This window comes from Synchiropus splendidus, chromosome 7 (assembly GCF_027744825.2).
Source record: "Synchiropus splendidus isolate RoL2022-P1 chromosome 7, RoL_Sspl_1.0, whole genome shotgun sequence".
Classification (NCBI taxonomy): Eukaryota; Metazoa; Chordata; class Actinopteri; order Syngnathiformes; family Callionymidae; genus Synchiropus; species Synchiropus splendidus.
The window spans coordinates 8,719,688-8,732,620 of NC_071340.1; the positions used below are offsets into that span (position 1 = coordinate 8,719,688).

Consider the following 12,933-nt stretch of genomic DNA (forward strand, 5'->3'; position numbering starts at 1 on the left):
TGCTGTTGAACGACTGAGAGGAACTGTGGAGTGGAGTGTGTGGAGTGTTCACATCACGCCAGACAAACTCAGTGTGAATTTCTAACTGTCAGAAATAGTTGGCTAATTTAGCATACTCTATCTTACATGAATATTGCATGTTTTTGCTTCGTACATCGGTGCATTTTTCTGCCGTTTTCATGCCAATACACCAGTGCTTCCAGTGGTTCCGTGGTTTCTCAATATTAACTAATAGAACTCAACAGGTTACTTGGCTCCTCAGTCGCATGGATTGAATTGTCTGCTGTGTTTAAGAAAGTTTTATGAATAGATTTATTTATTTATTTATTTTTTGCTGGGCATGTGAGCCACTGTGGTGGGAAGCTGTATAAGTAAATTATTCAGGAAAAAAAAAAATAAAAAAAAAAATAAAACTTTTAGAAAACAAAATGCTTTAGTGGCAGAAAAGCAAAGAATGTTTCCTAAATCTAACCTACCAATATTTAATCACGACAAGTTGGCTACAAGTTGAAATTCACATGAGAATCCTTTCACAACTTTATTGGATTAAATTGTCTGCTGTGTTTAAGAAAATGATTTATTTATTCATTCATTTTTTGTTGGGCATGTGAGCCACAGTGATGGGAAGCCATTCAAGTAAATTATTCAGGAAATAATAATAATAATAACAATAATAATAATAATAAAAAAAATTTTTAGAACACAAATTGCTTTAGATGTTGCTTATGATGCACATTGCCAAGGATAAACTGCACCATGAAAGAAAAATCCAGTCAGATTCTGGAGCTGCTATAGCCACATGATATTGCAGCAACAAACACCTACAACTTTCAGCAAATTCCAAAGTTCCTTAAGCTGCATGATATCAAAACTCTCATCACTCATATTACTGCTTTTACGTTTCCTGTATACATCTTACATGCGTGTGTGTGGTTTCAACCTAAATCATTCCTAATGCTTGAGGATTGTGTGTTGGATTTGCATGTGGAATACTAGTCTGGACTGCATGATAGCCAGCTCTCTGGTGTTCTTCAGCCTGTCACAACTGTATATCAGCGACTGGTCTGGGAGTGTCTTCCTCTGTTCAAACAGCAGGAACAGATCAGTGACAGTTGGCCAAGCCCAGTAGACAGAGGTCACTGCCTCTGTGAAATCAACTCAGGAGATAAAGGGCGCAGGTCATTTCATGTGGTATATATGTACGTGTGTGTCGTGTGAACTGGAAGGGACAGACTGCTAGGAAAGCTGACACAAAGGCTGCTGACGCTCCAGGCTGAACTCAGTGACCCCGTCACTCCGTACACAGAGTGGACACACCTGACCTTCAGCAGCTCGCCTCCCTTATGATTAACTCAACCTGATCTATAATGACGCCCTCTGCTGTCTAATAACAATGTGTATATTCTAAACTAAACATACCACTCTCCTTTAAACACTGAGGGACAAACAGACTGCGCAAATGCTGGTGCTGCCGCGCTCGTTGTAAAAAGGTCAGCGGTTATTTTCGCGGCCAAATCAGACTCAACTATTCTCTGGCGGAATTTTCCAGCATTGCGCTGGAGAGACAGCGTGACCTTTTTAGTGGGCAGATGATAACCATTTCCGCTCCAAGACAGGAATAGAAAACAAAATGACCTGTTCAGAGACCACGAGGTTTGGGAAGCTTGTAATCCGTCAATCTTTAATTGTGCGACACTTTTCACACATGCTGGGATTGAACACAAAGTCGCTGATAGTGGCAAGGAAACAACTCAACTCATCTTGTTTGAGGAAGTGCTTTGTACTTCAGGGGAAGGGTGCAGTTTTAAACCAATGACAGAGATACTGCAGCTGTACATGGTTTTGCTTGGCTGATGGAAAAAGAAAAGTCTGTTGTTGAGCAGCAACATTTGAATTCAGACTTGAGCCTGGTTTTCACTGCTTAAACCAGTCTGCAGTCTGTATCACCCATACGGCTTTAAAAACATACAAGGTGTCACATATTTCTACCATTACCTCCTATTACAAAACATGACTCCTCATCTATCCTCCAACTCACATAGTATGTCCTCCACTTCAGTATTCCTGGTCTTTTGTTTGGGTCAGGAAGCGCCCTGCAGCTAAAGAGACCATTTTAGCCTCACAGCGGATGTTGAACACGTCAACGTTCAAGACAATCCTTACCTACTCGTCACATTGTGCTAACATTCTTAAGGAAACGGATTACAGACGTGGAGGTAGAGCGCGATCGTTTCTCGCTGCAGCTCTTCCCAGAGGAAGGGGCTCCAACACATGCTTTTTAGGCACCTGTGTGATGTTCTATTTAAAAACTGCTGGAGTTTAGTGAAAAGGTATCGCAGGCTTCAAACTCAAGGACTTTTGCGTACACATTTCTTTTATCTGAGCATTTATTTCATCTTCACAGCAGGATGATTGTAGGAATCAGGGCAAGGCAACCCAGTGGGTTAAGGATCTACCTTGAGGCTTCTTAAATCGCTCCTTTACTACTAGAATAGCTGAAGGATAAAGACACGCCGGGAAAGGGAAATGCATCTTTTATGTCACTACTTTAAACATAGACATCAAACTGCCATCACCTTAAATCTGCCCTGTGATCAATACCCACGTACGCTTAAAACACTAAGACCACGTTTCATTTATCCTAGAAGCTTCATTGTTTTACACTCTTATCTTCTGCAGCAGAAATTGTGTATTTGAATACAGCAAATAGGATGATATATGGAATCATAAATGTATTTGTGTATGATAAAAAGGGACAGTTTTCCTTATTATGTTCCACATTTTTAGTAAAGCTTCCAATACAAGTATTTTAAATAATATTTTTCATCTATTTTAAATGTTATAAAGATGGTATTACAACTTATAATATGGTCACGTGCACTTCAACAATGATATTACTATTAGCATAATTTATTAGCATTTTTATTTACATGTTTTCTTTGGTTGTTGTTAATAGACGTTTTGTATAATCATGTCTATCCTGTTTCCTTCTCTATCTTGACTGTAATAATATAGTCATGTCCTCTTCTGTCTGATGATGTTTTTTTCTAAAAATAAATGGCTTATTATTTTGAGCAACATTTCCCCTGTTAAACTGAACCAGTTAATTATGAATGGAAGGCTTTAAAGGTTTCTTAGAAACCCATCTATGAATAGAATTAGAAAATAGAAAGATCTTTGACAGGCTGACTGGTAATAAAAGTCAAAGTTAGCAACATTAGTGTCTTTATTCTTTGCTGCCGAGCTCCAGACGATCAGTAAGAAAGCCAGCGGCATCACTTGAAGTTGGCAGTTGCAAGAGTTGCTTCCTCTTTGAAGTCTAATCCTCTGTTTGGTTTGACAAGGCAACATTGTTTTGACCCTCTGCTGACCCTTCACCTTATTTCCGACACTAGATGGACACGCTGGAGGCCCTGGGAGAGGAGATCAGTGGGATGGCCCGTTGCCCGTATGACGCCAAGCATGCCAACGTTGCCCTCTTCGCTGGTAAGAAATTACCTTTAAAATACATTCAAATGTCCATGTCGACTTTCTACTAGGTGAGAATGGATCACGTTGCTTCATGACTGTTTGTACGGTTCAACCGTTAATCCTCATTTCTCTTGTCTGTTCTTGTTATGCTGGAACATGTTTTTGTGAGAAAGGGAAGTTGAGCTTTCAGCCGGAGGATTATTGTGGCTGTATTTAATATTCTTCCTAATACTCGGGGGTTTATTCACATGGTAATGCTCCGACGATACGTCACAGATGATAGCCGACCAGTCTGACATGCACCAGAGCTCAGAGCCACATCCACTCCGCGTCCGTCAAAGCTTATTAGCCTTTTGGAAACATATCAGAATTTAGTGTAACTCACGCTGGCTTTATCTGGGAATTCTTTTAAGAGTAAAAGAGGTGGACGGGGCCCGAATGAGTCAGTTTTCCACTGGTGGCGGCTGATTCTTCTGATTCAACCGGCCCACAGATGGCCGAAGAAATGCAGCCACTATCTGTGTCAGCTGCGAAGTGATTTATAGTAGCGTCGATGAGCTTGTGCGTGTCTGTTTAAAGCTGCGGTAGAGCTTCACAGAGAGCAGGAAAACTCTGAGTCACCGGGAGGCTTTCTCTCTCTCTGCCATGCTTCCAATTATGACGGTGGGGATCCATGTGTGTCCCGACGTCGGTATTTGAAGCAGAAGCTTGCATGCGTGGAATCACAAATATGCAACATCTGTAAATGTGCGTAATGACCAGTTTGGGTCATTTAAGTGATTCACCCAATTTTCCAGGTCAGAGTCATCGGAAACATTTTCCACCACAGAAAGGAAAATACCGCAGCGGCTTTTATGTGTCCTAAATCGGGCAAGTGCTATGTTTATCCGAGTTAGTTATTTCAGGTTCGACTTACGGTCAATGTTTTTATTAAAGACGCTAAAATAAAAAGGTCATTTCAGTTAAAGGTTTTTGATAAAAAGGAATGCTAATTGAGCTGGATCCATGTTGTGATGTGTGGCGGCTGCGCTCACTGTGGGAGGATGCAACATCTTTCTCGCTTTCACATCCAAGCTGAGCATAGATTTTGCCATTTTTGGTGGGATTTGCGTTTTCTTTCCCTTACATTTTTTTTGTTTCACAGCTTCTTTTTTTGTCTTTATTATTATGTATTTATGGATAACTCTCTCTCCTCTACTCTCTGTCGATGTAGAGGATGGAGGTTAGCAGCTTTAGCTGCTTTTTTTGTACCTTTTTTCACTCCTGTTCTGCTTTGTATAAGTTTCTCTATACTTCTTTTCAAACCAATGCAGCACTTTGAGTCACCATCAAAAGTCTCTGAGTTATTGCTATTCATTTTTCGTGCAACATTTAAATGGGCTCCAGCAAATTGAAAACTGCCTCTTTCCACATGCATTAGCAAAATGGAACGCTAGGTTAAACAGATAAGAACAATCACAAACAGAACAGCTAGCTAGCAAGCTCTCCTCCAGGCCATTCATTTCCACTCTTATTGTGATTTTTACATTTACATTTTTTAGCATTTCAAGCATTGTTCTCATCATCATTCAACAGTAGGTGGCAGTAGCGTACCTGAACTCGCTCGCACGACATACACTAAACAAGATACAAGTGGATTTCACACTTGATCCAACGAGTGATGGATGCCCCAACAGTCAACATTCCCAGTGTATAAATAATAATTTTGACAGTAACCTTGCAGGACTCCTGACATCATCATGTGAACTGTATAAAGAGAGATGGAAAGGTTGTGGTTATAGAAACCAGCCGAGGAAGAAAGCTGGATACTGAGATGATTGTCTTGTTGAGTTGGGGTTCTTGATATGGTTGGGTTTTTACGTACCACAGCTGTCAGCTGAGATTCGCTCAGTTGCCACGTGACTCATGTTTGCCACACAAAAGCAGCCATCCATGGAGACCCTCCACTTATTAAAGGAATGACGTTATTCCGCTGATAAAGTTTTATTGTTTTGCTGCTGACTTTTTTTTTTTTTTTTTATTCATCACCATCAGCGCACGTCCATCATGACCTTACTTCCCTCTCGTTGGCTCAGTCTTTATTATCTTTTCCGCTTCCAGATGGCAAATTGTACTCAGCGACGGTAACAGACTTCCTCGCGATCGATGCAGTCATCTATCGTAGCCTCGGAGACAGCCCGACTCTGCGCACCGTCAAACACGACTCTAAATGGCTGAAAGGTGAGCATAAATAAACACAAACTAACCAGAACAAGCTGCAGGCCCGACTTGAAACTTGGAAAACAAACTTCTCATCCCGACGCAGGACCATGTGTTTGTTTGATTTATGATGTGTGTCCCGTCGCACCTGTGTCATGCCCGAGTCGGAGCACTTATGCTAATGCTGCATGCTCTGTTTGATGTAGTCATTTATGCCAACCTGCTCAGAAAGAGTGAATGTAGCCAGGAAATTGTTCTGCCTGCGGGGGCAGAGAAACAAGTCCAGCCTGTCAAAGCTCAATAGAGAGATGCCTTTTCTTCGTGCATGCAAATCGTTTGCCTGATAAGATGGATGATAGATCGAGACATTCAAAGCTCACAGTCGGTGCTTTTCTGCATAACAAAACAGATATCCCTGCTGTTTACTGTGAAATATGCTGTCACAATTGTTTTGTCACGGCGTAACGTCACGTTGTCATGTTTTATTACCACTCTTTTCTCCTCCAGAGCCCTATTTTGTCCAGGCAGTTAATTACGGAGACTTCATCTACTTCTTCTTCCGGGAGATTGCGATGGAGTACAACACAATGGGAAAGGTGAGCCGGTTCTTCAGCCACTGTTTGAACTTTAATCAGAGGTGACTTCCTATTTACCAAGGAGGGCCGGAGGAAGCTCACAGGATATGGGTGTATCACAAGACTGGATGGAGGCTTTCAGCAGCTGTAACAAGGCCAAGTGGCTTCCAGCTAGAGATAAACAACAGGCAGGATGCAAGAACTGAAATAGACATTTGAAAGAACTCCTGTGGATCCCATTTAGGTAAAAATAGGCCACCGATATAGCTGCCGGTCGAGCGGAATGTTCAGCATTCCACCCCAAATCTTAGAGAAGTTGGCTGGAGTCGGGTGGTAGAAAGTGGATTTAATAAAAAAAACACGATGCTGCAGCAGCTGTTGCCACAAAAATGTGTGAAATGTAGAGGTCAAATACCAGTGGTGGCATTAAATATGTTTCGTTGTCTCACCTTCGAGGCGGACGCTAATATGACTGCCATCTTGCCGGACTACCAACACAGACTTTGTGACGACAAGACAGAATGTCAGCAGCCAAGCGCCATCCAGTTCCCACCGGCAGCTATCGTGTTCCTGTCATTTAGTTATAATGGTTTTTTATCACTAAACTGACACGCGAGACTGCCATTATCGATGTCCACTTCCATGCTGTGTTATGATGGTTCCTTTTTTTGTGTGCTTCCTTTCATCTCGTGTGATCAGACGAGATTTCTGGTTTGATACTCATCGAAATGTGACTTATTATGTAACTGGGGAGCACGTGTGAGGATGTGAACACAACACAAACATTCATGGAAAATCTTTGAAAACTTAATGAAATGGACTGTATATACATATATGTCGTACTTGAAATTTCGTGTTTGGAGCGCTAAAACTAGCGACACTTTATTAGACCTTGTACTATTCTTTTTACATTTTTGAGTATTTATCTGCTCTTTTTTGTTGCTGTAAGACGCCTTGAAATAAGACAACGGCACACCTGTAGGAACAGCAGCAAAAAAAATAAATGCTGAGTGGAATCTTCTGTTCAAAAAGAACTTGGCAAATTCACCAGAGGATTGAAGAGATGGCAGGGGAAGATCAGAACCAAAGGGCGGCAGCCAGAACCTGAGGAAGAATGGATTCCCTGCCAGATATGACAGTTATGTGTCGAGCTGTTCATGAATACAAATCAGCAGCTCAATCATCTGAAAAGAAGGCGAGCAGGGTTGTGTGCAGGGCAGGAGAAGTTGTGGTACTGTATTAGAAATGGTATTTTAAATTCAAAGAGAAGTTATACGTCTAACAATGTATCTTTAATACACAAGGTACCTCACGTTTCAATGCAGTTCACCAATAACTTAATTTATTTATGTATAGTATTTCACCTGTCAACAGCTGGACCACATACTTAACTATGATGTTGTTCAGGTGGTGTTCCCTCGAGTGGCCAGGGTCTGCAAGAACGACCGCGGCGGCTCCCCTCGAGTCCTGGAGAAGCAGTGGACGTCATTCCTCAAGTCCCGGCTCAACTGCTCCATCCCCGGCGACTCCCACTTCTACTTCAACATCCTGCAGGCGGTGACAGATGTCATCCACATCAACGGGAGGGACGTCGTCATGGCAACTTTCTCCACGCCATACAACAGGTAGACTCTTGAAGCCCATCTTTTTGTTAAGGTCGATAAGTCATGTCGGATTAAGCATCAACAGGGCTTCCCTCCCAGCTGTGAATTCACACGCCTGTCGTCTCGTGTTTTTCTCTAATCTGCCCAATTATCCGTCTAAGAGCTCCATTGTGGTTGACATTTATAAATGTCGGAAGAGTCACCATCAGGGTTTTTCATGTTGATGCTTTGGTTTTTATCATCATTCACTTCTAAGGTCAAACGTTGATGATGATTTTAATAGGAAAAATATAGAAGCATGTTTCAGTCAGGTTATGATCCTCCAAAATTTCCTCATAATTTATTTGCTGAATTGGAAGTTAAATTGAAACACATAAAATATGGTGTGTAATTTACATTGGCATTTACAGATTAGACATTAGTCATTTTGAATTCCTTTGTGGGGATAAATGGAATGTTTGGAACTTAAATGATAGTAATATAATCATAGCATATGACAGAAAAAGTGATCATAGTACAAAAGTGAAAAATCCCTGAAGAAGTTTGTCTTAACTGGAGCTGGAACAACCTCCCGTCGCTGGACCCTATGACTGTAGACAGACTTGCAAACTCAGACACAAGGTTCCTGCCCCACTTTAGCCAAGCCATATTCCCCGGCAGTAGGAGTTGTTATCTAAATTAAAAAATTACCACAAAGCCATTGAGCTGGACTTGATAGCGTGCACATATTGTAATTTTCCATTTTATGGCTGCCTTTTGAGCAGATAAGACAATTGCTTGTGACAATGCAATTGAGCATGGATAATGGACATTAAAACCCAATGGAGCAGCGCCTTTGAAAATTTCTATAAGCGGCATTAATTTTCCATTTTGCGCGGGTGAAATTAGAGCGAAGAGATTCAGAGCACGGTTTTTCACATGGAATTGCCAGTTTGGATTCATCCATTCTTCCTTATTGAATGACCCTTTAATCGCCTTTCATCTGCTTTTTTTGCCGTCCACTATAAACAGACATATGCCTGTCCGACTCTGGTACACGTCCCGTTGTGCAGGCTATTACTGTAATTTATTATCGAAGACCAAAATGAAAAGTTCTCTGACCTTGTCCGGTATAATGCTGCCCTTGTGCGCGCCGTCTCGCCATTGTCTACGAGATGAGTTTAAACCCATGATGCAACAGCCAGAATGTCCCAAAAAGAAAGGCGTTTTAATCCAAGTCTGAAAGAGAACAAACATCTCAGATTTTTATTTCGGAATTATGACTCAACGACGTGCTATGCATTGATTCCTCAGACAGTCGTGACTTTTTCCCACTTGGGTGAAAAGAAATAACTCAACCGTCTGTCACTCACATTTTTCCCCCCACTGCGCACTGGAGATGAACTCCACTGCCTTCAGGCTTTTGGGAAACCCTAGAATAGAGGGCAAAGTTGGGGAATCTATCACTAAATAGAAGTGTAAGCAGTGATATGAAGGAGTTAAACTTCAGTAACTTATCGAGGATGTTCACCTGATTCATTGTTTGGTAAATAGGTGGCCCACACACAACAACAAACAGCTATGGCAAATGAGTGTGGTATGAAGAAGAAAAATGTTACATACATACATTGTGTAGCATATTGCTACATTTCTATTGTATGTGGTAACCTTGGTTGCATGTGCAACATTCTTCTGAGATGGCGCTGGAATCCAACACGGAACCCATTATCTGTCTCCTGGTGAATGTCCAACTTGGCAACGTGTGTGTGTGTGATGTGTTCTGCTCAGTGAGTGATGATTATTTTGTGTGTGTGTGTTGCAGTATCCCTGGCTCAGCGGTGTGCGCTTACGACATGGCCGAGGTGGCCAACACATTTACCGGCCGTTTCAAAGAGCAGAAATCGCCAGACTCTACTTGGACACCTTTTCCCGAAGACAAGGTTCCGAAGCCAAGGTTGGTAATTTATGAGTGCGCATGCGCAAATTGGTGGTTTTAAATATATTGTAAGTCGGTTTTCCTTCGTGTCAAGACGCTCCTCCTTGATGTAGACTCTTGGATTGCATTGCTTGGCTGCGTCACACCCGCACACTCAGATGCACACAGATCTGGCCTCTCTTTTCCCTGTTAACACATTACCTCACCTTGCTCCCCCACACGCGGCCGCATCAAAGAAAGGCTGGGTATCACCAAATGAAGCGTGAGATCATTTTACAGATGGCTGGCTAATTCCACAAATGCAGCGGCCTGATCAATCTTCCATCTATCGTTGGCTAATTAGAGCACTAAGAGCTGCTCCTCCAGAAATGAGCTGATTTACTACAAAGATCCGGGCCACAATAATCGGTGGTGCTCTATGTGTTTGTAGGAGCGGCTCCGAAGATTTTTTTTTTTCTTTTAATGTGCTTCTCAGTGGTTTGGAATTTACACACTGCACTTGCTGGTGTGAATTTTCAATTTCAAATTGTGGCTGGCTGTTGCCATTTGCTAGTTCAGTTCTGACTTCAGAGTCTGAACTGGTGTGTTAGTGATGGAGAGTTGGTGGTGAGGCTGGAAGGTGGTTCCCATAACATCTGGGACCAAGGTGGACCCAACTATTTTCCATCTCAGGAGCCATCCAAAGACAGGAATCTCTTTCTCGGTTCGGTAGGGAAAAAAAAAAAACTGCGATCAAGCACTTGTGCCTTGGCTTGTCATCCCCCCCAACATCTGGACTGAGGTCACCCCATTGGCAAAAACTGGATTTCTCCATGCCCAGAACCACAACCACAATGAATTCTGAATCAGTCTTTGCTTTGTTCTCACTCACAGGCAAAGCATGTCATGTAAAGGGCGAGTTATATCAATGAAAAGAGCTTAGCTAGAGGGCAGAAGAATAAATCAGAGGTCAGCCTACCCATGTTCATTTCATTTCAATAACACTGTAATAAAACTGTCATTGCTGAATCTGCAGCATGTTTTTGAATGAGTTGAAACGCAATGGTTCGTGACTTGTTTCTCTCTATCCTGTGTTTCCTTTCACATGTTCAATAAAGGTGGGCTGGCTGGAGCTTCTTGATTGAAATGTTGGGTTTCAGAGTGACTTTGATAAAGGAATAGACAAATAAAACTTACTTTAAAAGCTCTATAGAAAGCCAACGATTTGCTCACCCAACCATTAAATTCTCACTGTCTGTTACAAGCAGACGGTGAGTTCAATGCCACCCTGGTCCAGCGCCGCGAGCTGTTCCTCCATGTGTTCTCTGAATCATTTACACATTTTTGTGTTTCTAAATGTCCGCTCTGGTTCTCCAGTGCGCCATATGTCTGCAGACATAAACATGGTTATAAAGCTGTAGAATGTTAAAGCACCCGCTGAAACGGCCTTTATTTATGATGACAAATGACTCTGAAAATGGAAACCCCTAATTGAAGGCCATTAACTTTGGGAGTTTTACAGTTTACCTTTAAGGAAAGTGTTTAAAGGCGTTTATAGCTTTTCACACTTCTGCAGTTTGAATCTTTTGGCAGCGTCGCGTGTTTTCATAAAAGCCAAATCAAAAGGGAGCTCTTGTCTTTGAAAGTCACCTCTTCCCCTTTGCATGAATGGTAGTGGAATTTGCAACGCCGTGGGACGACTCCTCTGACGGACACCATTCCTCTAATATCACATGACCTGTCCTCAAAATAATGAAGTTCAAGTTTAGTTCTCACTTGATATGAGGCTTCCAAGACCACAAAAGCTTCCAAGACCTGTTGAAGATAATGTGATTTGGCGGGTTTTCAGACTCTTTGCTGTAAAAAGGTTTTACAAGCTCAGAGAGGTGAGATACTTGCAAGCGAGATGTGCTATCAAAAGCAGTTTCTCTTTTACAAGCTCATCCCATACTCCTTGTAAAATGGCCAGATAGAAAGGATGCCGCAATGGCCCATGAAAAGCAAGACATCTATTTTCCACCGGACTTTCCAAAGGGTAAAAGTTTCATAATTTAACTCTGACTCCGCATTGATTCTCCGAACTTTCTGTCTTGTATTAAAGTTCCTGCTGTCCAAAATTGCTGTTCCACTCTCTTTTGTGCATGTCTTGCTATTCCAGCCCTCCGCTCCTTCTTTCTCTCATCGCCCCTCTCTGCTTTTACAGGCCTGGAAACTGTGCGGGGACTTGGTCCATGGAGAGGTACAAGGTGTCCAACGAGTTTCCCGATGACACGCTGAACTTTATCAAGATGCATCCTTTGATGGACGAGGCTGTGCCCTCCATCGCTAACCGGCCCTGGTTCTTGAAGACCATGGTTCGGTGAGTATTACACGCTCGTGTCATCAGAGGTCTACGAGCCTCTTCAGACCAGAACAATAATTAGGTGAAGTGCTGCTCCGAGAGCCAGGCTCATTAAAACGCTGTAGTCCTCCACCACAAACCAGCCGGTGACCCATTTTCTCTGCGGCAAAGGAAACATTCATCGACTTTCCTCTTGTGCTTTCAGAGACCACGTCGGAATGTGGCCAATACAAAGTAAAGTATTCTGTATTGCTACTGTTAAGAGACATTTTTGGTCGGACAATCTGTTTCTGTGGAACTGGAATTGAACAGGTCTTTGCAAAGGTTTGCTTTAAATTGCTTGAGGTAGTCGGTATGAGGGGTTCATTGTTATGGAGTTATGGGGCTGCTCCTTAAAATCGTCTGTTCAAGACCATCGATGCTGTTCTTGTTCCATCTGCATGACTCAATGTGCTTTGGCAAATTCATTGTATTTAGTTGTTAGTCATCATAGCGATACTGTCCCCACTTTGAACCCTGCTCAGGGGAAATCCTTCTGCGTAATGTTGGGAAGTATAACTTCAGGTTCTCTGAGTATCCATAAGTATGAGTCGCCTGTGTTAAGCAAGCCATAGATCTGCTGCCATTGACTGCTCAACAACAGTTGACTCCAGCTCCCTGGGGAGAGAGAAACAAGACAATTGAATGGATAAATAACTACTTAATTAGGAAGTAGTTAAAGTTAGTGACGCGTTTGCAAGAAACATCTGTGTCGTGTGAGACGATTATAGCTCTGTGTTTATTGCATTAAAGTCAGCAAAAAATAGAGACAAGCCACACATTGACAGAGGTCAAACGTGTAAGGTTGAA

General features: G+C 42.2%; 1 protein-coding gene across 5 annotated transcripts in view; it reads left to right on the plus strand.

Annotated features, from left to right (window-relative positions):
- sema6a (sema domain, transmembrane domain (TM), and cytoplasmic domain, (semaphorin) 6A) overlaps positions 1–12,933 on the plus strand; it is a 126,230-nt gene that overhangs the window by 81,208 nt on the left and 32,089 nt on the right. For all 5 annotated transcript variants that reach the window (XM_053871013.1, XM_053871014.1, XM_053871017.1 and 2 more), the window contains 6 exons: positions 3,396–3,486; positions 5,572–5,691; positions 6,178–6,266; positions 7,653–7,870; positions 9,651–9,782; positions 11,947–12,102. In XM_053871013.1, the coding sequence (XP_053726988.1) occupies positions 3,396–3,486; positions 5,572–5,691; positions 6,178–6,266; positions 7,653–7,870; positions 9,651–9,782; positions 11,947–12,102 (806 nt within the window). The remainder of the gene's footprint in view (positions 1–3,395; positions 3,487–5,571; positions 5,692–6,177; positions 6,267–7,652; positions 7,871–9,650; positions 9,783–11,946; positions 12,103–12,933) is intronic.